Here is a 24,742-nt window from a genome sequence, read left to right as displayed (position 1 = left end):
GTCCATCCGGCCTCAGAAGCACAGACCATGTGTAACCACACCAGCTCACATCCGGCTTCTTCATCTGCAGGATAATAGGCGGTGGTGGGGGGGAGGGATTTGTCTGTTATAAAGCCATTGTGGGGAAAACCTAATTCTGATTGAGTGGGCCTATGCCCACCCCTGCCCAGTCATTAGACATCTATAGATTAGGGTCTAATGAATGTATTTCTATTGACTGATTTCCTTGTATGAACTATATACATCAAGGGCTCCCTCTGACACACACTAAGGAGCATGGTAAAGGGCTCCCTCTGCTGGACACACTAAGGAGCATGGTAAAGGGCTCCCTCTGCTGGACACACTAAGGAGCATGGTAAAGGGCTCCCTCTGCTGGACACACTAAGGAGCATGGTAATGGGCTCCCTCTGCTGGCCACACTAAGGAGCATGGTAAAGAACAGAAGACACCAGGGATATAACTTAAACAAGCTTATTTTTAATGGAGCTGCAAAACTGTTTGAATTTCCTTGAGAACGTTCTCTTACATACAGGGGCAGGAAGCCTAGCGGGTTAGAGTGTTGGGCCAGTAACCGGACGGTCTCTGGTTCAAATCCCCGAGCTGACTAGGTGAAAAATCTGTCCATGTGCCTTTGAGCAAGGCACTTACCCCTAATTGCTCCTATAAGTCACTGTGGATCAGAGCGTCTGCTAAACGAAAACACAGAGTTCCAACGTTACAGAAACATCGTATCACAAATGCTCCCAACCCAAACATGTAGACATTTTTTTTTTTACCCCAAAAAAAGGACAATAAAACAAACTGTAAAACAATCCCCCATCGTGAAGCAGACATCCTAACAAGATCTGGGTGGTGGGGAAATTCAAACCTTTTTGCTTAGCCTCGCCGTGGGAGGAGCCAGAATAACAAACTTTTAATTTAATTGGGTGGGTGAGGTTCCACCCGTCTTCCATATAAGGCACAAGACTAAATAAACCCCATCTCCGTTACTTGTTTACAAATGTCAAAATGACCAAATACGGCACCTTGACAATATAACCCACTAGTGTACAAAATGTTAATCCTATATTTTTCTTTTTTTTTTCTTCGACCAAAGATGAGGGGACCAGGCGGCCTCAGCCAAAGGAAAGGTGAGGGGACAAGGCGACCTCAGCCAAAGGAAAGGTGAGGGGACAAGGCGGCCTCAGCCAAAGGAAAGGTGAGGGGAACAGGCGGCCTCAGCCAAAGGAAAGGTGAGGGGACCAGGCGGCCTCAGCCAAAGGAAAGGTGAAAGGGGACCAGGCGGCCTCAGCCAAGGGAAATTTGAAAGGGGACCAGGCGGCCTCAGCCAAAGGAAAGGTGAGGGGACCAGGCGACCTCAGCCAAAGGAAAGGTGAGGGGAACAGGAGGCCTCAGCCAAAGGAAAGGTGAGGGGACCAGGAGGCCTCAGCCAAAGGAAAGGTGAGGGGACCAGGCGGCCTCAGCCAAAGGAAAGGTGAGGGGACCAGGCGGCCTCAGCCAAAGGAAAGGTGAAAGGGGACCAGGCGGCCTCAGCCAAGGGAAATTTGAAAGGGGACCAGGCGGCCTCAGCCAAAGGAAAGGTGAGGGGACCAGGCGACCTCAGCCAAAGGAAAGGTGAGGGGACCAGGCGACCTCAGCCAAAGGAAAGGTGAGGGGAACAGGAGGCCTCAGCCAAAGGAAAGGTGAGGGGACCAGGAGGCCTCAGCCAAAGGAAAGGTGAGGGGACCAGGCGGCCTCAGCCAAAGGAAAGGTGAAGGGGACCAGGCGACCTCAGCCAAAGGAAAGGGGACCAGGCGACCTCAGCCAAAGGAAAGGGGACCAGGCGACCTCAGCCAAAGGAAAGGGGACCAGGCGGCCTCAGCCAAAGGAAAGGGGACCAGGCGGCCTCAGCCAAAGGAAAGGTGAAAGGGGACCAGGCGGCCTCAGCCAAAGGAAAGGTGAAAGGGGACCAGGCGGCCTCAGCCAAAGGAAAGGAAAGGGGACCAGGCGGCCTCAGCCAAAGGAAAGGAAAGGGGACCAGGCGGCCTCAGCCAAAGGAAAGGAAAGGGGACCAGGAGGCCTCAGCCAAAGGAAAGGTGAGGGGACCAGGCGGCCTCAGCCAAAGGAAAGGGGACCAGGCGGCCTCAGCCAAAGGAAAGGGGACCAGGCGGCCTCAGCCAAAGGAAAGGTGAAAGGGGACCAGGCGGCCTCAGCCAAAGGAAAGGAAAGGGGACCAGGCGGCCTCAGCCAAAGGAAAGGAAAGGGGACCAGGAGGCCTCAGCCAAAGGAAAGGAAAGGGGACCAGGAGGCCTCAGCCAAAGGAAAGGTGAGGGGACCAGGCGGCCTCAGCCAAAGGAAAGGAAAGGGGACCAGGAGGCCTCAGCCAAAGGAAAGGAAAGGGGACCAGGAGGCCTCAGCCAAAGGAAAGGTGAGGGGACCAGGCGGCCTCAGCCAAAGGAAAGGTGAGGGGACCAGGCGGCCTCAGCCAAAGGAAAGGAAAGGGGACCAGGAGGCCTCAGCCAAAGGAAAGGGGACCAGGCGGCCTCAGCCAAAGGAAAGGTGAAGGGACCAGGCGGCCTCAGCCAAAGGAAAGGTGAGGGGACCAGGCGGCCTCAGCCAAAGGAAAGGGGACCAGGAGGCCTCAGCCAAAGGAAAGGGGACCAGGCGGCCTCAGCCAAAGGAAAGGGGACCAGGCGGCCTCAGCCAAAGGAAAGGGGACCAGGCGGCCTCAGCCAAAGGAAAGGGGACCAGGCGGCCTCAGCCAAAGGAAAGGTGACCAGGCGGCCTCAGCCAAAGGAAAGGTGAGGGGACCAGGCGACCTCAGCCAAAGGAAAGGTGAGGGGACCAGGCGACCTCAGCCAAAGGAAAGGGGACCAGGCGGCCTCAGCCAAAGGAAAGGTGAGGGGACCAGGCGGCCTCAGCCAAAGGAAAGGTTAAAAAGTTGACACACTTTCACTCACACAAGAGAATTGATGAGAACAGATAGAGGGGATGAGTGTTAGAGAGTTAGCTATTAGAGATAAAGAATGTGCATGTCAGTGTGTGAGGGAGGGACAGGGGGCTGTTCTAACTGCAGCACTTGCTCTTCCATCCTGTGACTCCACTCCCACCGCTGATGTCCACGTTTTCACTGTTGGGCTCTTTGACGGGCGTCTGCAACACACACCCAGCCATTATACACACATTACACACACCCACATTACACACACACACCCATTATACACACACACACATTACACCCACATTATACCCACATTACACACACCCACATTACACACGCCCACATTACACACGCATACACACATTATACACACATTACACACACCCACATTACACACACATTATACACACCCACATTACACACACCCACATTACACACGCCCACATTACACACGCCCACATTACACACGCCCACATTACACACGCCCACATTACACACGCCCACATTACACACGCCCACATTACACACGCATACACACATTATACACACATTACACACACCCACATTACACACACATTACACACACCCACATTACACACACATTATACACACCCACATTACACACACCCACATTACACACACATTATACACATTACACACATTACACACACACATTACACCCACATTACACACATTACACACACCCACATTACACACACATTATACATACAAACATTACTTACACCACCATCATCACATATACAGTACCAGTCAAAGGTTTGGACACACCTACCGATTCATTTGGACTATTATCTACATTGTAGAATAATAGTGAAGACATCAAAGCTACGAAACACATAGGGAATCATGTAGTAACCAAAAATGTGTTAAAGAAACAAAATATATTTTAGATTTGAGATTGTTGAAAGTAGCCACCCTTTGCCTAGACAACTTTGCATTCTCTCAACCAGCTTCATGAGGAATGCTTTTCCAACTGTCTTGAAGAAGTTCCCACATATGCTGAGCACTTGTTGGCCGCGTTTCCTTCACTCTGCGGTCCAACTCATCCAAATTGATTCGAGGTCGGGTGATTGTGGAAACCAGGTCATCTGATGCAGCACTCCATCACTCTACTTGTTGGTCAAATATCCCTTACACAGCCTGGAGGTGTGTTGGGTCATTGTCCTGTTGAAAAACAAATGATAGTCCCACTAAGCACAAACCAGATGGGATGGCGTATCACTGCAAAATGCTGTGGTAGCCATGCTGGTTAAGTGTGCCTTCCCGCTTAAATAAATCACGACAGTGTCACCAGCAAAGCACCATCACACCTCCTCCTCCAAGCTTCACTGTGGGAACCACACATGCGGAGATCATCCGTTCACTTACTCTGCGTCTCACAAACACGTCGATTGGAACCAAAATTAGCACATTTGGACCAAAGGACATATTTCCACCGGTCAAATGTCCAATGCTCGTGTTTTTTGGCCCAAGCAAGTCTCTTATTATTAATATTGGTGTCCTTTAGTAGTGTTTTTTTTGCAGCAATTCAACCATGAAGGCCTGATTCATGCAGTCTCCTTGAACTCTGTGAAGCATTTATTTGGACTGCAGATCCACAAATGAACTTTTAACAAGGCGCACCTATTCCAGGTGACTAACTCATGAAGCTGGTTGAGAGAATGCCAAGAGTGTGCAAAGCTGTCATCAAGGTAAAGGGTGGCTACTTTGAAGAATCTAAAATATATTTTGATTTGTTTAACAGTTTTTTGGTTACTACATGATTCCATATGTGTTATTTCAGAGTTTTGATGTTGTCACTAATATTCTACAATGTAGAAAAAAGTAAAATAAAGAAAAACCCTGGAATGAGTAGGTGTGTCCAGACTTTTTGACTGGTAGTGTACATACACACATGCTAGAGATACACACACCACCAACCTTTCTGAGGATGTCTTCTGCTAGCGTGAGGAAAGCCTTCTCGATGCTAATGTTGGCCTTAGCACTCGTCTCAAAAAACCTAATACCATGTTCTCTGGCAATCTGAGAGAGAGCGAAAGAGGACTGTTTAAATTACTATAACTCTATTACAAATGTAAGGGAAACAAACATATGATACATGCTGCAGTAGACCTTCAGAAAAATAGAACGCAAAACATATCCTTGACTAGCCGATGCTAGCCCGCTGAATGAATGACAAATGGACGGAATGGGCAATAATTGTGCAGGTTTGCTTCACAATCTAATTTAAAATGAGGCCTAACTGAATGATACAGTTGATTTAATTTAGAACAACAGTGTGATGAGGCTGTGTTATGCCTGTTTATCAGCGTTTCCGCTCATGTTAATAATTTGACAGCTCGCCTTGCGGAATGATAACATTATCGTTTTGACAGCTCGCCTTGCGGAATGATAACATTATCGTTTTGACAGCTCGCCTTGCGGAATGATAACATTATCGTTTTGACAGCTCGCCTTGCGGAATGATAACATTATCGTTTTGACAGCTCGCCTTGCGGAATGATAACATTATCGTTTTGACAGCTCGGCTTGCGGAATGATAACATTATCGTTTTGACAGCTCGGCTTGCGGAATGATAACATTATCTTTTACGTTTTGACAGCTCGCCTTGCGGAATGATAACATTATCGTTTTGACAGCTCGCCTTGCGGAATGATAACATTATCGTTTTGACAGCTCGCCTTGCGGAATGATAACATTATCGTTTTGACAGCTCGCCTTGCGGAATGATAACATTATCGTTTTGACAGCTCGCCTTGCGGAATGATAACATTATCGTTTTGACAGCTCGCCTTGTGGAATGATAACATTATCGTTTTGACAGCTCGCCTTGTGGAATGATAACATTATCGTTTTGACAGCTCGCCTTGTGGAATGATAACATTATCGTTTTGACAGCTCGCCTTGTGGAATGATAACATTATCGTTTTGACAGCTCGCCTTGCGGAATGATAACATTATCGTTTTGACAGCTCGCCTTGCGGAATGATAACATTATCGTTTTGACAGCTCGCCTTGCGGAATGATAACATTATCGTTTTGACAGCTCGGCTTGCGGAATGATAACATTATCGTTTTGACAGCTCGGCTTGCGGAATGATAACATTATCGTTTTGACAGCTCGCCTTGCGGAATGATAACATTATCGTTTTGACAGCTCGCCTTGCGGAATGATAACATTATCGTTTTGACAGCTCGGCTTGCGGAATGATAACATTATCTTTTACGTTTTGACAGCTCGCCTTGCGGAATGATAACATTATCGTTTTGACAGCTCGCCTTGCGGAATGATAACATTATCTTTTACGTTTTGACAGCTCGCCTTGCGGAATGATAACATTATCGTTTTGACAGCTCGCCTTGCGGAATGATAACATTATCATTTACGTTTTGACAGCTCGCCTTGCGGAATGATACCGTTATCGTTTTGACAGCTCGCCTTGCGGAATGATACCGTTATCGTTTTGACAGCTCGCCTTGTGGAATGATAACATTATCGTTTTGACAGCTCGCCTTGCGGAATGATAACATTATCGTTTTGACAGCTCGCCTTGCGGAATGATAACATTATCGTTTTGACAGCTCGCCTTGCGGAATGATAACATTATCGTTTTGACAGCTCGGCTTGCGGAATGATAACATTATCGTTTTGACAGCTCGCCTTGCGGAATGATAACATTATCGTTTTGACAGCTCGGCTTGCGGAATGATAACATTATCGTTTTGACAGCTCGGCTTGCGGAATGATAACATTATCGTTTTGACAGCTCGGCTTGCGGAATGATAACATTATCGTTTTGACAGCTCGGCTTGCGGAATGATAACATTATCTTTTACGTTTTGACAGCTCGCCTTGCGGAATGATAACATTATCGTTTTGACAGCTCGCCTTGCGGAATGATAACATTATCTTTTACGTTTTGACAGCTCACCTTGCGGAATGATAACATTATCGTTTTGACAGCTCGCCTTGCGGAATGATAACATTATCATTTACGTTTTGACAGCTCGCCTTGCGGAATGATACCGTTATCGTTTTGACAGCTCGCCTTGCGGAATGATACCGTTATCGTTTTGACAGCTCACCTTGCGGAATAATAACATTATCTTTTACTTTGTAAGAGTTGAGATCTGTTTATAAATCTGCCTTCTATTGGTTGAGATGCACTGCATACGTCTTCCCCTGGGTGTCAGCGAATAGTGAGAGTTGAAATGGGGTTGCTAGGCAGAACTGAGAGCTTATAAAAGACCTCGGAACAAAGTGTCCTGCCTTTTTTCACTTCGCTCTGACGCAGGGAGGACATCTGGCTGTGGCTCTAGAACGCTCCGGTTATAGGCCTTAGATATATCCGGTCATGTTTTTATTCGTTATAGGTGTTAAAGACATCATAAGGTAGTTAATTTAAACCGACTTATAGCAGTTTATATCAGTTTATTGCGATTTTCTGGAATTTCTTTGTCACGCGCTATCACGAGTTGGACACCTCTCCTGCACATAGCTAGCGTTAGCTGCTATTTCTACAGGAGAAGAGGACATCTTTCAACCAAGACGATTGTTCTGGAGAAAGGACACCTTGCCCAAGATTCTGATGGAAGCTCGTCAAATAGTAAGAAGTCTTTATGCTGTTAATTCGTATTTATGTTGACAAATGTTAAACAATAATTCCGCCATGAATTTCGATGCGGTCTCGCTTTAGCGCACGCTGTATGCTGAAGTAACGTTAATTTAAAAAATGTAACACAGCGATTGCATTAAGAACTAATTTATCTTTCATTTGCTGTCCAACCTGTATTTTTTAGTCAAGTTTATGATTAGTTATTGATTAGATTAGGTGCCTCTCCAAGATGGCGCCGGACAGATTGCTTGAAGTTTGGCCACTACTCACATTGTATAACCACGATTTGTGCCGCTACATATGCACATTTTCGAACAAACCCTATATGCATTGTGTAATATGATGTTACAGGACTGTCATCTGAAGAAGTTTATGAAGGTTAGTCAAAAATTATATATCTTTTGCTTGCTTGTTACGATCGCTAACCTTTGCTGCTGGTAAATGGTGTTGTGTTTCTGGCTATTGTGGTAAGCTAATACAATGCTATATTGTGTTTTCGCTGTAAAACACTTAAAAAATCTGAAATATTGGCTGGATTCACAAGATGTTTGTCTTTCATTTGCTGTACGCTGTGTATTTTTCAGAAATGTTATGATGAGTATTTAGGTAATTCACGTTGCTCTCTGTAGTTATTCTAGTCGCTATGGTAAGAGTTATGATGGTGGCTGCAATGGTAAACTCTGATTTATACCTGAAATATGCAAATTTTTCTAACAAAACATATGCTATACAATAAATATGTTATCAGACTGTCATCTGATGAAGTTGTTTCTTGGTTAGTGGCTATTTATATCTTTATTTGGTCGAAATTGTGATAGCTACTGATGGAGTAAAAAAATGGTGGAGTAAGAAAAGTGGTGTCTTTTGATAACGTTGTTAGCTAATTGTTTTACATAGTGTCTTCCCTGTAAAACATTTTAAAAATCAGAAATGATGGCTGGATTCACAAGATGTGTATCTTTCATCTGGTGTCTTGGACTTGTGATTTAATGATATTTAGATGCTAGTATTTACTTGTGACACTATGCTAGGCTATGCTAGTCAGCTTTTTTACTGATGGGGGTGCTCCCGGATCCGGATTTGGGAGGAATTAGAGGTTAAGTCTTTATTTAAGCCTCATCTCTTCAGTAGCTCCTATGATTGAGTGTAGTCTGGCCCAGGAGTGTGAAGGTAAACGGAAAGCCACTGGAGCAACGAACCGCCCTTGCTGTCTCTGCCTGGCCGGTTCCCCTCTCTCCACTGGGATTCTCTGCCTCTAACCCTATTACAGGGGCTGAGTCACTGGCTTACTGGTGCTCTTCCATGCCGTCCCTAGGAGGGGTGCGTCACTTGAGTGGGTTGAGTCACTGACGTGGTCTTCCTGTCTGGGTTGGCGCCCCCCCTTGGGTTGTGCCGTGGCGGAGATCTTTGTGGGCTATACTCGGCCTTGTCTCAGGATGGTAAGTTGGTGGTTGAAGATATCCCTCTAGTGGTGTGGGGGCTGTGTTTTGGCAAAGTGGGTGGGGTTATATCCTTCCTGTTTGGCCCTGTCCGGGGGTATCGTCAGACGGTGCCAGTGTCTCCCGACCCCTCCTGTCTCAGCCTCCAGTATTTATGCTGCAGTAGTTTATGTGTCGGGGGGCTAGGGTCAGTCTGTTATATCTGGAGTATTTCTCCTGTCTTATCCGGTGTCTGTGTGAATTTAAGACGGCTCTCTGTAATTCTCTCTCTTTCTCTCGGAAGACTTGAGCCCTAGAACCATGCCTCAGGACTACCTGGCATGATGACTCCTTGCTGTCCCCAGTCCACCTGGTCGTGCTGCTGCTCCAGTTTCAACTGTTCTGCCTGCGGCTGTGGAACCCTGACCTGTTCACCGGACGTGCTACCTGTCCCAGACCTGCTGTTTTCAACTCTCTAGAGACGGCAGGAGCGGTAGAGATACGCTGAATGATCGGCTATGAAAAACCAACTGACATTTAGTCCTGAGGTGCTGACCTGTTGCACCCTCGACAACCACTGTGATTCTCATTATTTGACCATGCTGGTCATCTATGAACAGCCATGTTCTGTTATAATCTCCACCCGGCACAGCCAGAAGAGGACTGGCCACCCCTCATAGCCTGGTTCCTCTCTAGGTTTTGGCCTTTCTAGGGAGTTTTTCCTAGCCACCGTGCTTCTACACCTGCATTGCTTGCCGTTTGGGGTTTTAGGCTGGGTTTCTGTACAGCACTTTGATATATCAACTGATGTAAGAAGGGCTATATAAAATAAACTCATCACCCCTCATAGCCTGGTTCCTCTCTAGGTTTCTTCCTAGGTTTTGGCCTTTCTAGGGAGTTTTTCCTAGCCACCGTGCTTCTACACCTGCATTGCTTGCCGTTTGGGGTTTTAGGCTGGGTTTCTGTACAGCACTTTAAGATATCAGCTGATGTAAGAAGGGCTTTATAAATACATTTGATTGATAGAATTATACAAAACATATCATTGAGTATCTAAACAAATAACTATATATATATACTATTTAAATATATGTATTTCCACAAATATTTCTTCATGGAATGAATCCTAGATAAGTTACTGCACCATTTATCATATATATATCAAGCGTTGGGTCGTACGTTTGCTGCACATTGCAGGTTGACATGCATCTGATGCGAACAGCGACGCCTGGCAACGACAGGCTGACAGGCTGAAAGGTGTGTCTACTGTTAAAACAACATGGAGCCTATTGAAAGTTTGTCTCACCTGCTCTCCCTTGGCTTTTGGTACCACCCTCTTGTCCTCCATGTCACACTTGTTGCCTAGCAGCATTCTCTCCACGTCCTCGTTGGCATGCTGAAACACATGTTACAGACTAACTCCAACCCCATCACACAACACCCCGGCGCGTCGTCGTAGCGACTGACCCCGGCGCGTCGTCGTACAGACTGACCCCAACAGTCTGTACTATGTGTTGGGGTTAGTTAGTCTGTACGATGATGGGGTTAGATTGTCTGTAGACTAACCCCATCATAATACAGACTAACCCCCTCATAGTACAGACTAACCCCCTCATAGTACAGACTAACCCCCTCATAGTACAGACTAACCCCATCATAGTACAGACTAACCCCATCATAGTACAGACTAACCCCCTCATAGTACAGACTAACCCCATCATAGTACAAACTAACCCCATCATAGTACAAACTAACCCCATCATAGTACAGACTAACCCCATCATAGTACAGACTAACCCCATCATAGTACAGACTAACCCCATCATAGTACAGACTAACCCCATCATAGTACAGACTAACCCCATCATAGTACAGACTAACCCCATCATAGTACAGACTAACCCCATCATAGTACAGACTAACCCCATCATAGTACAGACTAACCCCATCATAGTACAGACTAACCCCATCATAGTACAGACTAACCCCATCCAGCACCTCTCTGAATGCGGCATTGAATGCTTTAGCAGGATTCTCTCTTCACAACGTGTGTGTGTGTGTGTGTGTGTGTGTGTGTGTGTGTGTGTGTGTGTGTGTGTGTGTGTGTGTGTGTACCATTCAAAAGTTTGGGGTCACTTAGAAATGTTTTTGTTTTTGAAAGAAAAGCACTTTTTTTCTTCCATTAACTTGATCAGAAATACAGTGTAGACATTGTTAATGTTGTAAATGACTATTCTAGCTGGAAACGGCTGATTTTATATGGAATATCTACATAGGCGTACAGAGACCCGTTATCAGCAACCATCACTCCTGTGTTCAAATGCCACGCTGTGTTAGATAATCCAAGTTTATCATTTTAAAAGGCTAATTGATCATTAGAAAACCCTTTTGCAATTATATTAGCAGAGCTGAAAACTGTTGTCTGATTAAAGAAGCAATAAAACTGGCCCTCTTTAGACTAGTTGAGTGTCTGGAGTATCAGCATTTGTGGGTTTGATTACAGGCTCAAAATGGACAGAAACAAAGAACTTTCTTCTGAAACTCGTCAGTCTATTCTTGTTCTGGTAAATGAAGGCTATTCCATGCGAGAAATTGCCAAGAAATTGAAGATCTTGTACAACGCTGTGTGCTACTCCCTTCACAGAACAGCACAAACTGGCTCTAACCAGAATGGAAAGAGGAGTGGGGGGCCCCGGTGCAACACTGAGCAAGAGGACAAGTACATTAGAGTGTCTAGTTTGAGAAACAGACGCATCACAAGTCCTCAACTGGCAGCTTCATTAAATAGTACCCACAAAACACCAGTCTCAACGTCAACAGTGAAGAGGCGACTCCGGGGTGCTGGCCTTCTAGGCAGAGTTCCTCTGTCCAGTGTCTGTTCTCTTGCCCATCTTAATCTTTTTAATTGGCCAATCTGAGATACGACTTTTTCTTTGCCACTCTGCCAAGAAGGCCAGCATCCCGGAGACGCCTCTTCACTGTTGACATTGAGACTGGTGTTTTGCGGGTACTATTTAATGGCATGCAACAAGGCCAGCATCCCGGAGTCGCCTCTTCACTTTTGACGTTGAGACTGGTGTTTTGCGGGTACTATTTAATGGCATGCAACAAGGCCAGCATCCCGGAGTCGCCTCTTCACTGTTGACATTGAGACTGGTGTTTTGTGGGTACTATTTAATGGCATGCAACAAGGCCAGCATCCCGGAGTCGCCTCTTCACTGTTGACATTGAGACTGGTGTTTTGCGGGTACTATTTAATGGCATGCAACAAGGCCAGCATCCCGGAGTCGCCTCTTCACTGTTGACATTGAGACTGGTGTTTTGCGGGTACTATTTAATGGCATGCAACAAGGCCAGCATCCCGGAGTCGCCTCTTCACTGTTGACATTGAGACTGGTGTTTTGTGGGTACTATTTAATGGAATGCAACAATGTTGATAACGGTGCTATTTTCACTTAGTTTGTGTTTCTTACGTCTGCAAACTGCTAGTTTGTCTTTTCTTAGCAAGTTGCTCTAACTCTTGTGAGATGCTAATTGTTAGCCGCTAATGCTAATACATGTACTGAGTCAGAGCAAACGTAGCTAGCTAATACAGCCTGATAATATCAGTGATGGTGTAGACCTAAATCAGCATGTTGTTTGTGCAACAGTATCTACTAAATCAAAGAGGAATATGCAAAGCAAGAATATGCTACATGAAGTAGCTAAGAAAACATGCTATGTAGCCAAAGCTTATAGGGTTCCCTAGGAAACACTTATCAACACTTTAGTTCCTACCATGTTACAATTACTCCTCCCTTTAAACCGTTGTCATCTCAAACACTGTATTCAAAGTGTTATATTAGTACTATAGAATAGTAATTATATTTTCATGATTCCAACAGTTTTGCTTTAATTCGCAAGTCAAATCTCAATTGCAACATTTAGTTAAAAATAAATCCAAGATTATTTGCCCATATCGTGGCAGTGTGGAAATTCTCTCAATTGAGCAGTGGTGTAAAGTACTTCAGTAGTAACAAAGTAGTATTACTTGTTTGGTATCTGTACTTTACTATTTTTATTTTTGACAACTTACTTTTACTTCACTACATTCCTAAAGAAAATGCTGTACTTTTTACTCCATACATTTTCCCTGACACCCAAAAGTACTCGTTACATTTTGAATGCTTAGCAGGACAGGAAAATGGTCCAATTCACACACTTGTCAAGAGAACATCCCTGGTCATCTACTGCCTCGGATCTGGACGACTCACTAAACACAAAAGCTTTGTTTGTAAATTATGTCTGAGTGTTGGAGTGTGCCCCTGACTATCCGTAAAAAAAAATGGTGCCATCTGGTTTGCTTAATAAGGAATTTTAAGTTATTTATACTTTTACTTTTGATACTTAAGTACATTTTCTTAATTACATTTATTTTGATACCTAAGTATATTTAAAACCAAATACAGTCCTCTGGTCTGATGAAACAAAAATAGAACTGTTTGGCACTAATGACCATCGTTCTGTTTGGAGGGAAAAGGGGGAGGCTTGCAAGCCGAAGAACACCATCCCAACCGTGAAGCACGGGGGTGGCAGCATCATGTTGTGGGGGTGCTTTGCTGCAGGAGGGACTGGTGCGCTTCACACAAACAAATGGCATCATGAGAAAGGAAAATTATGTGGATATATTGAAGCAGCATCTCAAGACATCAGTCAGGAAGTTAAAGCTTGGTCGCAAATGGGTCTTCCAAATGGACAATGACCCCAAGCATACTACCAAAGTTGTGGCAAAATGGCTTAAGGACAACAAAGTCAAGGTATTGGAGTGGCCATCACAAAGCCCTGACCTCAATCCTATAGAACATTTGTGGGCAGAACTGAAAAAGTGTGTGCGAGCAAGGAGGCCTACAAACCTGACTCAGTTACACCAGCTCTGTCAGGAGGAATGGGCCAAAATTCACCCAACTTATTGTGGGAAGCTTGTGGAAGGCTACCCGAAACGTTTGACCCAAGTTTAAACAATTTAAAGGCAATGCTACCAAATACTAATTGAGTGCATGTAAACTTCTGACCCACTGGGAATGTGGTGAAAGAAATAAAAGCTGAAATAAATATTTCTCTCTACTATTATTCTGACATTTCACATTCTTAAAATAAAGTGGTGATCCTAACTGACCAAAGACAGGGAATTTTTACTAGGATTAAATGTCAAGAAAAGTAAAAAACTGATTTTAAATGTATTATACTGAGGTGCATGTAAACTTCCGACTTCAACTGTACATATAGACGAGCGATGTCAGAGCGGAACGGACTAAGATACAGTAGAATAGTATAAAATACAGCATATACATATGAGATGAGTAATGCCAGATATGTATAATGTGTGTGTGTGTGTGTGTGTGTGTATAATGTGTGTGTATAATGTGTGTGTGTGTGTGTATAATGTGTGTGTGTGTGTGTATAATGTGTGTGTGTGTGTGTGTGCGTGTGTATAATGTGTGTGTGTGTACGTGTGTATAATGTGTGTGTGTGTGTGTGTGCGTGTGTATAATGTGTGTGTGTGTACGTGTGTATAATGTGTGTGTGTGTGTGTGTGTGTGTATAATGTGTTTGTACCTCGTCGATGTTGCGGAGCCACTTGCTGATGTTCTCGAAGCTCTTGGCGTTGGTGATGTCATAGACCAGCATGATGCCCATGGCGCCTCGATAGTAGGACGTGGTGATGGTGTGGAACCTCTCCTGACCTGCTGTGTCCCTGTTAAACACATTATATATATAAACTACTCCTGACCAGCTGTGTCCCTGTTTAACACATTATATATATAAACTACTCCTGACCAGCTGTGTCCCTGTTAAACACATTATATATATAAACTACTCCTGACCAGCTGTGTCCCTGTTTAACACATTATATATATAAACTACTCCTGACCTGCTGTGTCCCTGTTAAACACATTATATATATAAACTACTCCTGACCAGCTGTGTCCCTGTTAAACACATTATATATATAAACTACTCCTGACCAGCTGTGTCCCTGTTAAACACATTATATATATAAACTACTCCTGACCAGCTGTGTCCCTGTTAAACACATTATATATATATAAACTACTCCTGACCAGCTGTGTCCCTGTTAAACACATTATATATATAAACTACTCCTGACCTGCTGTGTCCCTGTTAAACACATTATATATATAAACTACTCCTGACCTGCTGTGTCCCTGTTAAACACATTATATATATAAACTACTCCTGACCAGCTGTGTCCCTGTTAAACACATTATATATATAAACTACTCCTGACCAGCTGTGTCCCTGTTAAACACATTATATATATAAACTACTCCTGACCAGCTGTGTCCCTGTTAAACACATTATATATATAAACTACTCCTGACCAGCTGTGTCCCTGTTAAACACATTATATATATAAACTACTCCTGACCTGCTGTGTCCCTGTTAAACACATTATATATATAAACTACTCCTGACCTGCTGTGTCCCTGTTAAACACATTATATATATAAACTACTCCTGACCTGCTGTGTCCCTGTTAAACACATTATATATATAAACTACTCCTGACCTGCTGTGTCCCTGTTAAACACATTATATATATAAACTACTCCTGACCTGCTGTGTCACTGTTAAACACATTATATATATAAACTACTCCTGACCAGCTGTGTCCCTGTTAAACACATTATATATATAAACTACTCCTGACCAGCTGTGTCCCTGTTAAACACATTATATATATAAACTACTCCTGACCAGCTGTGTCCCTGTTAAACACATTATATATATAAACTACTCCTGACCAGCTGTGTCCCTGTTAAACACATTATATATATAAACTACTCCTGACCAGCTGTGTCCCTGTTAAACACATTATATATATAAACTACTCATGACCAGCTGTGCCCCTGTTAAACACATTATATATATAAACTACTCCTGACCAGCTGTGTCCCTGTTAAACACATTATATATATAAACTACTCCTGACCTGCTGTGTCCCTGTTAAACACATTATATATATAAACTACTCCTGACCAGCTGTGTCCCTGTTAAACACATTATATATATAAACTACTCCTGACCTGCTGTGTCCCTGTTAAACACATTATATATATAAACTACTCCTGACCAGCTGTGTCCCTGTTAAACACATTATATATATAAACTACTCCTGACCAGCTGTGTCCCTGTTAAACACATTATATATATAAACTACTCCTGACCAGCTGTGTCCCTGTTAAACACATTATATATATAAACTACTCCTGACCTGCTGTGTCCCTGTTAAACACATTATATATATAAACTACTCCTGACCAGCTGTGTCCCTGTTAAACACATTATATATATAAACTACTCCTGACCAGCTGTGTCCCTGTTAAACACATTATATATATAAACTACTCCTGACCAGCTGTGTCCCTGTTAAACACATTATATTTATAAACTACTCCTGACCTGCTGTGCCCCTGTTAAACACATTATATATATAAACTACTCCTGACCAGCTGTGTCCCTGTTAAACACATTATATATATAAACTACTCCTGACCAGCTGTGTCCCTGTTAAACACATTATATATATAAACTACTCCTGACCAGCTGTGTCCCTGTTAAACACATTATATATATAAACTACTCCTGACCAGCTGTGTCCCTGTTAAACACATTATATATATATAAACTACTCCTGACCAGCTGTGTCCCTGTTAAACACATTATATATATAAACTACTCATGACCAGCTGTGTCCCTGTTAAACACATTATATATATAAACTACTCCTGACCAGCTGTGTCCCTGTTAAACACATTATATATATAAACTACTCATGACCAGCTGTGTCCCTGTTAAACACATTATATATATATAAACTACTCCTGACCAGCTGTGTCCCTGTTAAACACATTATATATATAAACTACTCCTGACCAGCTGTGTCCCTGTTAAACACATTATATATATAAACTACTCCTGACCAGCTGTGTCCCTGTTAAACACATTATATACAGTTGAAGGGGGAAGTTTACATGCACATTAGCCAAATACATTTAATCAGTTTTTCACAATTCCTGACATTTAATCCTAGTAAAAATTCCCCGTCTTAGGTAAGTTAAAATAAAGTGGTGATCCTAAGAATGTGAAATGTCAGAATAATAGAGAATTATTTATTTCAGCTTTTATTTATTTCATCACATACCCAGTGGGGTGGGAAGTCTACACAGGGCTTTGTGATGGCCACTCCAATACCTTGACTTTGTTGTCCTTAAGTCATTTGCCACAACTTTGGAAGTATGCTTGGGGTCATTGTCCATTTGGAAGACCCATTTGCGACCAAGCTTTAACTTCCTGACTGATGTCTTGAGATGTTGCTTCAATATATCCACATAATGTTCCTGCCTCATGATGCCATCTATTTTGAAGTGCACCAGACCCTCTTGCAGCAAAGCACTCCCACAACATGATGCTGCCACCCCCATGCTTCACGGTTGGGATGGTGTTCTTCGGCTTGCAAGCCTCCCCCTTTTTCCTCCAAACATAACGATGGTCATTAATGCCAAACAGTTTTATTTTTGTTTAATCAGACGAGAGAACATTTCTCCAAAAAAGTACGATCTTTGTCCCCATGTGCAGTTGCAAACAGTAGTGTGGCTATTTTATGGCGGTTTTGGAGCAGTGGCTTCTTCCTTGATGAGCGGCCTTTCAGGTCATGTCGATATAGGACTCGTTTTACTGTGGATATAGATACTTTTGTACCTGTTTCCTCCAGCGTCTTCACAAGGTCCTTTGCTGTTCTGGGATTGATTTGCACTTTTCTCACCAAAGTATGTTCATCTCTAGGAGACAGAACGTGTCTCCTTCCTGAGCGGTATGACGGCTGCGTGGTCCCATGGTGTTTATACTTGCGTACTATTGTTTGTACAGACGACCGTGGTACCTTCAGGCATTTGGAATTTGCTCCTCAGGATGAACCAGACTTGGAGGTCTACAAGTAATAAATAAAAGCTGAAATAAATAATTCTCTCTACTATTATTCTGACATTTCGCATTCTTAAAATAAAAGTGGTGATCCTAACTGACATAAGACAGGGAATTTTCTTAAATGTATTTGGCTAAGGTGTATGTGAACTTCCGACTTCAACTGTATATACAGATACACGGTTGGACACGTATTCATTCAAGGGTTTTATTTTTTACTATTTTCTACATTGTAGAATAATAGTGAAGACATCAAAACTATGAAATAACACATATGGAATCATGTTGTAACCAAAAAAAGATTATTCAAAGTAGCCACCCTTTGCCTTGACAGCTTATCACACTTTTTAAACTCCTAGGTTTCTCTCAAGCATCTTCATGAGGAATGCTTTTCCAACAGTCTTGAAGGAGTTCCCACATATGCTGAGCACTTGTTGGCTGCCTTTCCTTCACTCTGCGGTCCGACTCATCCCAAACCATCTCAATTGGGTTGAGGTCGGGTGATTGTGGAGGCCAAGTCATCTGATGCAGCAGTCCATCACTCTCCTTCTTGGTCAAATATCCCTTACACAGCCTGGAGGTGGGTTGGGTCATTGTCATTGTCCTGTTGAAAAACAAATGATAGTCCCACTAAGTGCAAACCAGATGGGATGGCGTATCACTGCAGGTGTATGTGGTGCCTTCCCTCTTAAATAAATCACCGACAGTGTCACCATCAAAGCATCCCCACACCATCACACCACCTCCTCCATGCTTCACTGTAGGAACCACACATGTGGAGATCATCCATTCACCTACTCTGCGTCTCACAAAGACACGGCGGTTGGAACCAAACATCTCAAGTTTGGACTCATCAGACCAAAGAACAGATTTCCACCAGTCTAATGTCCATTGGTTGTGTTTCTTGGCCCAAGCAAGTCTCTTCTTCTTATTGGTGTTCTTTAGTAGTGTTTTTTGTTGTTGCAGCTATTCGACCATAAAGGCCTGATTCACTCAGTCTCCTCTGAACAGTTGATGTTGAGATGTGTCTGTTATTTGAACTCTGTGAAGCATTTATTTGGGCTCCAATCTGAGGCGAGTAAATCTAATGAACTTATCCTCTGCAGCAGAGGTAACTCTGGGTCTTCCTTTCCTGCGGCGGTCCTCATGAGAGCCAGTTTCATCATATCCTCTGCAGCAGAGGTAACTCTGGGTCTTCCTTTCCTGTGGCGGTCCTCATGAGAGACAGTTTCATCATAGCACTTGATGCTGTTTGCAACTGCACTTAAAGAAATTTAAAAGTTACTGAAATTTTCTGGAATGACTGACCTTCATGTCTTAAAGTAATGGACTGCCATTTCTCTTTGCTTATTTGAGCTGTTCTTGACATAATAGGGACTTGGTATTTTACCAAAATCGGGCCATCTTCTGTATACCACCCCTACCCCTACCTTGTCACAACACAACTGATTGGCTCAAACGCAATAAGGAAATAAATTCCACAAATTACCTTTTAACAAGGCACACCTGTTAACTGAAATGCATTCCAGGTGACTACCTCATGAAGCTGGTTGAGAGAATGCCAAGAGTGTGCAAAGCTGTCATCAAGGCAAAGGGTGGCTACTAACATATATTTTTATTTGTTTAACCCTTTAGGAGCGGCTTCAGGACAAGTCTCTGAATGTCCTTGAGTGGCTCAGCCAGAGCCTGGACTTGAACCCGATCGAACATCTCTGGAGAGACCTGAAAATAGCTGTGCAGCAACGCTCCCCATCCAACCTGACAGAGCTTGAGAGGATCTGCAGAGAAGAATGGGAGAAACTCCCCAAATACAGGTGTGCCAAGCTTGTAGCGTCATACCCAAGAAGACTTGAGGCTGTAATCACTGCCAAAGGTTAAAGTACTGAGTAAAAGGTCTGAATACTTATGTAAATTTTAATATTTAAAAAATGTATTTTGCCCTCAGAACAACCTGAATTCATCAGGGCATGGACTCAACAAGGTGTTGAAAGCGTTCCACATGGATGCTGGTCCATGTTGATCATAACGCATCCCACTGCTGGTTGGATGTCCTTTGGGTGGTGGACCATTCTTGAGCACGGAAAATCCAGCAGCTTTGCAGTTCTAGACACAAACCGGTGCGCCTGGCACCTACTACCATTCCCCATTCAAAGGCACCTACATCTTGCCCTGCCCATTCACCCTCTGAATGACACAATTACACAATCCATGTCTCAAGGTTAAAAAGCCTTCTTTAACCCGTCTCATCCCTTTCATCTACACTGATTGAAGTGGATTTAACACCTCCCTGTTACACACACACCTCCTCCACTCACCATATCTGTAGTTTGATCTTCTTTCCCTGGAGTTCAACAGTTTTGATCTTGAAGTCTATTCCTGGAAAACACACAGAAACGCACATTAATATAGAGCAGAGCCCATTAAAAGGTCTGTTATAGACCTAACTCATTTCAGAAAGAAATGTAAATAATAGATCTGTCACTCACCGCAAACAAGTCTGATAAGCATTATCCATTCTATGTGCAATTTTTCTATGCTTCAGAAGTTTGATTTTGGTTTTCTTTTTACTTTCAGTTTTGTACATCATTGTACATCATGTGAAAAAATGTAACAATTTTAGAACCCAGGAAATTAGGTATTTAATATATATTTAATATAGATATCCTTTAAAGCAGGAAATTAGCTATTTAATATCCTTTAAAGCAGGAAATTAGCTATTTAATATCCTTTAAAGCAGGAAATTAGCTATTTAATATCCTTTAAAGCAGGAAATTAGCTATTTAATATCCTTTAAAGCAGGAAATTAGCTATTTAATATCCTTTAAAGCAGGAAATTAGCTATTTAATATCCTTTAAAGCAGGAAATTAGGTATTTAATATCCTTTAAAGCAGGAAATTAGCTATTTAATATCCTTTAAAGCAGGAAATTAGCTATTTAATATCCTTTAAAGCAGGAAATTAGCTATTTAATATCCTTTAAAGCAGGAAATTAGCTATTTAATATCCTTTAAAGCAGGAAATTAGCTATTTAATATCCTTTAAAGCAGGAAATTAGCTATTTAATATCCTTTAAAGCAGGAAATTAGCTATTTAATATCCCTTAAAGCAGGAAATTAGCTATTTAATATCCTTTAAAGCAGGAAATTAGGTATTTAATATCCTTTAAAGCAGGAAATTAGCTATTTAATATCCTTTAAAGCAGGAAATTAGCTATTTAATATCCTTTAAAGCAGGAAATTAGCTATTTAATATCCTTTAAAGCAGGAAATTAGCTATTTAATATCCTTTAAAGCAGGAAATTAGCTATTTAATATCCTTTAAAGCAGGAAATTAGCTATTTAATATCCTTTAAAGCAGGAAATTAGCTATTTAATATCCTTTAAAGCAGGAAATTAGCTATTTAATATCCTTTAAAGCAGGAAATTAGCTATTTAATATCCTTTAAAGCAGGAAATTAGCTATTTAATATCCTTTAAAGCAGGAAATTAGCTATTTAATATCCTTTAAAGCAGGAAATTAGCTATTTAATATCCTTTAAAGCAGGAAATTAGCTATTTAATATCCTTTAAAGCAGGAAATTAGCTATTTAATATCCTTTAAAGCAGGAAATTAGGTATTTAATATCCTTTAAAGCAGGAAATTAGCTATTTAATATCCTTTAAAGCAGGAAATTAGCTATTTAATATCCTTTAAAGCAGGAAATTAGCTATTTAATATCCTTTAAAGCAGGAAATTAGCTATTTAATATCCTTTAAAGCAGGAAATTAGGTATTTAATATCCCTTAAAGCAGGAATGTCAACAGTAGGGCTGTCCAACTCAAAACAAATATTGGCAGATCGAAAGCAGTCTTTTGAGCAAGTGCAAAATGTTTAAGTGTATTTTTCATATATAGACCTATGTGTTTTAATTAAAATCAATTATACGCATCGAGATTGTCGGATGCTTTAAGCACACTGACAAAATAATTCAGACAAAAATGACAAGGGAGGGAGAGAGACCTGCTACCGATCCAACCATCCTCCCACCTGAAGGAGCCAGAGACCTGCTACCGACCCAACCATCCTCCCACCTGAAGGAGCCAGAGACCTGCTACCAACCCGACCATCCTCCCACCTGAAGGAGCCAGAGACCTGCTACCGACCCAACCATCCTCCCACCTGAAGGAGCCAGAGACCTGCTACCGACCCAACCATCCTTCCACCTGAAGGAGCCAGAGACCTGCTACCGACCCAACCATCCTCCCACCTGAAGGAGCCAGAGGCCTGCTACCGACCCAACCATCCTCCCACCTGAAGGAGCCAGAGACCTGCTACCGACCCGACCATCCTCCCACCTGAAGGAGCCAGAGACCTGCTACCGACCCAACCATCCTCCTACCTGAAGGAGCCAGAGACCTGCTACCGACCCGACCATCCTCCTACCTGAAGGAGCCAGAGACCTGCTACCAACCATCCTCCTACCTGAAGGAGTCAGAGACCTGCTACCGACCCAACCATCCTCCCACCTGAAGGAGCCAGAGACCTGCTACCGACCCAACCATCCTCCCACCTGAAGGAGCCAGACCTGCTACCGACCATCCTCCTACCTGAAGTAGCCAGAGACCTGATACCGACCCGACCATCCTCCTACCTGAAGGAGCCAGAGACCTGCTACCGACCCGACCATCCTCCTACCTGAAGGAGCCAGAGACCTGCTACCGACCATCCTCCTACCTGAAGGAGCCAGAGACCTGCTACCGACCCGACCATTCTCCTACCTGAAGGAGCCAGAGACCTGCTACCGACCCGACCATCCTCCCACCTGAAGGAGCCAGAGACCTGCTACCGACCCAACCATCCTCCCACCTGAAGGAGCCAGAGACCTGCTACCGACCCAACCATCCTCCTACCTGAAGGAGCCAGAGACCTGCTACCGACCCGACCATTCTCCTACCTGAAGGAGCCAGAGACCTGCTACCGACCCGACCATCCTCCCACCTGAAGGAGCCAGAGACCTGCTACCGACCCGACCATCCTCCTACCTGAAGGAGCCAGAGACCTGCTACCGACCCGACCATCCTCCTACCACTCCTGAAGGTGCCAGTAATTAGCTACAACCAGGGGTCAGCAAACTGTTTCAGTCGAGTGCCAATTTGCCATTTTCACTGATCTGCATGCCAGTTAGGGTTTTCATATGCATGTTTTCGTAGAACAGTTTCATTTAATTTATAATAACGTCTTTGAATCTCAAAATCATTGTTATGTGGTTAATATTCTAAATGATAAATAAACAAACTTCTATTGCCAACTCTGTAAAAACAGCCTACATAAAACAAACAAATAAAAACATTGCAGCCTGCAAGTAGAAAATATCCTGATGAAAATAAATATGCAATAAATCACATTTGGATCTGTTGGGGCGGTATACGAATTGGAGTGGGTATAAAGGTTTCCGGGATGATGGTGTTTTTGTGAGTCATTGCCAGCCTTTCAAAGCACTTTATGGCTATGAACCTGAGAGCTACAGGGCAGTAGTCATTTAGGCAGGTTACCTTCACATTCTTGGGCACAGGGACTATGGTGGTCTGCTTGAAACATGTAGGCAGTACAGACTGGGTCAGGGAGAGGTTGAAAATATCAGTGTAGACACTTGACAGTTGGTCAGCACATGCTCTGAGTACATGCCCTAGTAATCCGTCTGGTCCCTCGGCCTTGTGAATGACCCGTTTAAATAGGTTTCGCTCACATCGGCTACAGGGAGCATGATCACACAGTCATCGAGAACCCCTGGTGCTCTCATGCATGGTTAAGTGTTGCTTGCCTCGAAGCGAGCATGAAAATCATTTAGCCTTTCATGATCCCGCGTGACGCAGCGGTCTAAGGCACTGCATCCCAGTGCAAGAGGCGTCACTACAATCCCTGGTTCGAATCAAGCCTGTATGACATCCGGCCAGCCCATAGGGCGGTGCACAATCGGCCCAGTGTCGTCCGGGTTTGGCTGGGGTACGCCGTCATTGTAAATAAGAATTTGTTCAGTCTTCATTGACCTGGCCAAGGCTTTCGACTCTGTCAATCACCGCATTCTTATCGGCAGACTCAACAGCCTTGGTTTCTCAAATGACTGCCTCGCCTGGTTCACCAACTACTTCTCAGATAGAGTTCAGTGTGTCAAATCGGAGGGCCTGTTGTCCGGACCTCTGTCAGTCTCTATGGGGGTGCCACAGGGTTAAGTTCTCAGAGCCGACTCTTCTCTGTAAACATCAATGATGTCCCTCTTGCTGCTGGTGATTCTCAGATCCACCTCTACGCAGAAGACACTATTCTGTATACTTCTGGCCCTTCTTTTGACACTGTGTTAACAAACCTCCAGACGAGCTTCAATGCCATACAACTCTCCTTCCGTGGCCTCCAACTGCTTTTAAATGGAAGTAAAACTAAGTGCATGCTCTTCAACCGATCGCTGCCCGCACCTGCCTGCCCGACTAGCATCACCACTCTGGACGGTTCTGACTGATGTGGACAACTACAAATACCTAGGTGTCTGGTTAGACTGTAAACTCTCCTTCCAGACTCACATTAAGCATCTCCAATCCACAATTAAATCTAGAATCCGCATCCTATTTCGCACCAAAGCCTCCTTCCCTCATGCTGCCAAACATACCCTCGTAAAACTGACTATCCTATCGATCCTTGACTTCGGCGATGTCATTTACAAAATAGCCTCCAACACTCTACTCACCAAATTGGATGTAGTCTATCACAGTGCCATCTGTTGTCACCAAAGCCCCATGTACTACCCACC

The 24,742-nt window shown here is 43.5% G+C and overlaps 1 protein-coding gene across 1 annotated transcript in view; it reads right to left on the bottom strand.

Annotated features, from left to right (window-relative positions):
* Positions 1-457: 457 nt before the first annotated feature.
* The window catches only part of rab10 (RAB10, member RAS oncogene family), a 32,174-nt gene continuing 7,889 nt past the window's right edge, over positions 458-24,742 (bottom strand). Inside the window, exons 2-6 of the mRNA XM_055885814.1 lie at positions 20,277-20,337; positions 14,572-14,710; positions 10,283-10,372; positions 4,862-4,963; positions 458-3,132 (exon numbers count right to left, since the gene is read on the bottom strand). Of these exons, the coding sequence (XP_055741789.1) occupies positions 3,046-3,132; positions 4,862-4,963; positions 10,283-10,372; positions 14,572-14,710; positions 20,277-20,337 (479 nt within the window). The 3' untranslated portion in view covers positions 458-3,045. The remainder of the gene's footprint in view (positions 3,133-4,861; positions 4,964-10,282; positions 10,373-14,571; positions 14,711-20,276; positions 20,338-24,742) is intronic.

The sequence above is a fragment of the Salvelinus fontinalis genome, chromosome 27 (assembly GCF_029448725.1).
Source record: "Salvelinus fontinalis isolate EN_2023a chromosome 27, ASM2944872v1, whole genome shotgun sequence".
NCBI lineage: Eukaryota > Metazoa > Chordata > Actinopteri > Salmoniformes > Salmonidae > Salvelinus > Salvelinus fontinalis.
The sequence above is the reverse complement of the archived record's forward strand: the minus strand, read 5'-3'. Positions and strand labels throughout refer to the sequence as shown.